General features: G+C 34.3%; 1 protein-coding gene across 1 annotated transcript; it reads left to right on the top strand.

Moving 5' to 3' along the window:
- Nucleotides 1-1,798: 1,798 nt before the first annotated feature.
- LOC106326474 lies at nucleotides 1,799-2,307 on the top strand. Its single transcript, XM_013764446.1, has one exon. The coding sequence runs from the start codon at nucleotides 1,825-1,827 to the stop codon at nucleotides 2,122-2,124; it is 300 nt and encodes a 99-aa protein (XP_013619900.1). The 5' UTR covers nucleotides 1,799-1,824; the 3' UTR covers nucleotides 2,125-2,307.
- The last annotated feature ends 672 nt before the right edge of the window (nucleotides 2,308-2,979 follow it).

Consider the following 2,979-nt stretch of genomic DNA (forward strand, 5'->3'; position numbering starts at 1 on the left):
TCCATAGTTATCTACTGCAATTTCCCTAAAATACTTAATTGACTAAAAATAAATATTTGGTTTGTTTGGGCAAAGGGCATTTGAGAGAAATCACACCAAAAAAGTACTCTACAAGTTGGAAGTATGTTCAAACGTAAATAGAAGATGAGAAAGTATGTCATATTGTATTTTTTTCAATACCATTTATGGTCTTTGTCTTCTTCTGTAAGGAAAAAAATGAAAATATTGAACACCAAATCTGAGCAGAACACAAAAAAGACAAACGATTAAAGGTTTTTAATCAGAAACATGATTTGTACATGTTCAGAGAACTCGAGAATTTTTTTCTCAAATCTCTAAAAGATTTTTAATCTCTAACTAAGACACCTACAGACCCGCATTGAGACGACACCATTCTATTGGGAAAAAAATCAACAAATATTTGGATTTGTGAGCATGATGCTTATGGTATGTAGACAAACCTTTTTATAGCTGTATGTACCGCCTTGAAGAGAAGAGGGATTTATTGAATGTGAAATCGTGGTTGTAGTATGTCAAAGAAGTTAAGAAGTTCGTTAATGGCAGACAATCAATTCATCGCGCTTAACTGTTCCGGGGAGAAAAACATGAGATGAAACGACCCCAAGACTTCTCGATAAAGAGAATCATCATCAGATTCATCACGATTCATCTCGAATAGCTCCCCCGAAACGTTTTCGTTGATTAGAAGAGAAGAAAAAAATCGGGATTGAAGATTCACAAAGCCATTCTTCCCGTGGAATGAACATCCTGAAACTCCATAGCTGATATTAGAGAACGAAGAAAAAGATTCTTGGATTCATTGTGGAAGAAGAACATGAACCCTAAAATTTAGTGGGCTGGTGTCGCTGTATATTGGGCTGGCTAAAGGGATTGAGCAAAAAGCCCACAAAATCTGAAGGAAATGCTGGAGACAATATGCACAGCATCAGGGACAGGTGTCGCGCTCTCCTTTCCCTATTTGATGACATGGCGCAAGGAGATAGAGAGAATGGTCTTCTTTATATTATAACAAGTTGGGGGGCGGGGGAGGGGTCTAAAGGCACGTATTTGGCTCAAACTAGCATTGTAGATCAACCAGATCAAATGGAACAAGCCGATCTGAACGGAAAAAATAATGTTTATGCAGATCAATTGCAATTATTCCGAGTAAATCATAATAACCAGGATATTGCTAAACAAATCATAATAAACTGTATAGAAAGATACTGATTTTCTCATCGAATATTAGATAATGAGAAGAAAAAGTAAAATTTGAAATAGTTTTGTAAACTTAAAGAAGTTGTAGAAGAATAATGAATTATCAAGAGGAATGAAAAATAATAAGGGTCCGATTGGTAATGGCTGTAGCTTTAAAAAAATTGCTGTAGAAAAAAATATGTAGACTTTTTGTTGTGGCTTTAGATTTTGTTGTTTTAGAATTTTATAGAAAACTCCAAAAAATTGCTCTGGATTTTTGGCTCTACAGAGCACTTGTACAGCTTTAGGTTATTTTGTGATTTTGAAATTTTTATTAAAGTTTGATTGTTTTGAATTTAGTGCTGTAGAAATAAATGGGGTTATGAACAGCACCTACAGCTACTACCAATCACACGCTAATTAACAGGAAACGCCAACAATAAGAAACAAACTGTTAACCCTTGATTTGGGGTCATCCCAAGTGTGCCTACCTGTGTTAGTTCACAAAGAAACCGTTCACAAAATGCAATGTAGTGAAATTTCACATTTGTTATTCGTCTATATATATATCCAACCACTGACTACTACTAGATTCACATCAAATATTAAAAATACTCTCGTATCAAAATGTGGACCAACAAGTTTTTCTTCCTTCTTACAGTTGCATGCATGGCTGTGTTCGGTACAGCTCAAACGTTGCCTTCGATACCTGGACAGGACCCAGCAGATTGTTTGTCATCGTTGGAACTTATTCCCAACTGTATCTCAGAAATTTTTGGATCGATAATAAGTGGACAAATCGGGACTATTGGTCACTCTTGCTGCCATGCCTTTTTGGGTCTCAATGCAGATTGTGTCACTCAGACGTTTGCCTTTGCTCCTCTCTTCCCTCTGACTCTACGGGATCATTGTTCCAAACAATCGTAATGCCATAATTATCTACATGTTCTAGGTCATAAATGTGCTATCAAACAGTGTTATGTTTCGGCTTAAGTAACAACTTCCATGTAAACCCTATGTGATCAACTGATCATCTTTATCCATATTTCGTGTTGATATAACATGTGGATAACTATATAACAATAATAATAATAATAATCTAAAGGATAAGTCTAAACATAAACATGTTTGATTCCTCATAAAGCCGCTGTGTTACGTTCTTCTTTGACTTTGGTTGGTCACGTTAATACCATAAAATGTGTTACTATCTTATTTTTTCTTTGAACTATTTCTGTGTTACTATCTTGTTCACACAATATCTTTCGGTATGCAAGAGTGAGTGACGGACTTATTACTATTTATCTCCCTCTTTAGCATTGGTTGGCCTGATTCAAAAGATGGCCACCACTTTAAGCAAAAATTAAGATTATTGCAGATCAGTTGCAGAGTTACTGAAAAACAAATAGTACGAAACAATATGTACGAATTATATCATAATAAACCCTACAGAATAATGTTTGGACTTTGGATAGTAATCGCAAAAACATAACTAAAAGCCCCATATAATCCGCGTCTTGCGCACAATTACAATAGTTATTCGTTTCAAATCCAAGCACAAAGAATGCTTATGTAAATCTTTTTTCTTGATTAACGCATATATAAATCTTGAATGACAGATTATATATATTCTAATTGTCATTATGTTATTCATTTTTTTAATTACATAAAAACACCCAGACTAATAATAATGTGATATTTTTTTAATGTGATATCGAAGGGGATGGTGTGTTCACTAATCTTTTCAAAAAAAAATTATTTACCAATTTATCTGTTCAAAATAGT

Source organism: Brassica oleracea, chromosome C2, assembly GCF_000695525.1.
Source record: "Brassica oleracea var. oleracea cultivar TO1000 chromosome C2, BOL, whole genome shotgun sequence".
Lineage (NCBI taxonomy): Eukaryota > Viridiplantae > Streptophyta > Magnoliopsida > Brassicales > Brassicaceae > Brassica > Brassica oleracea.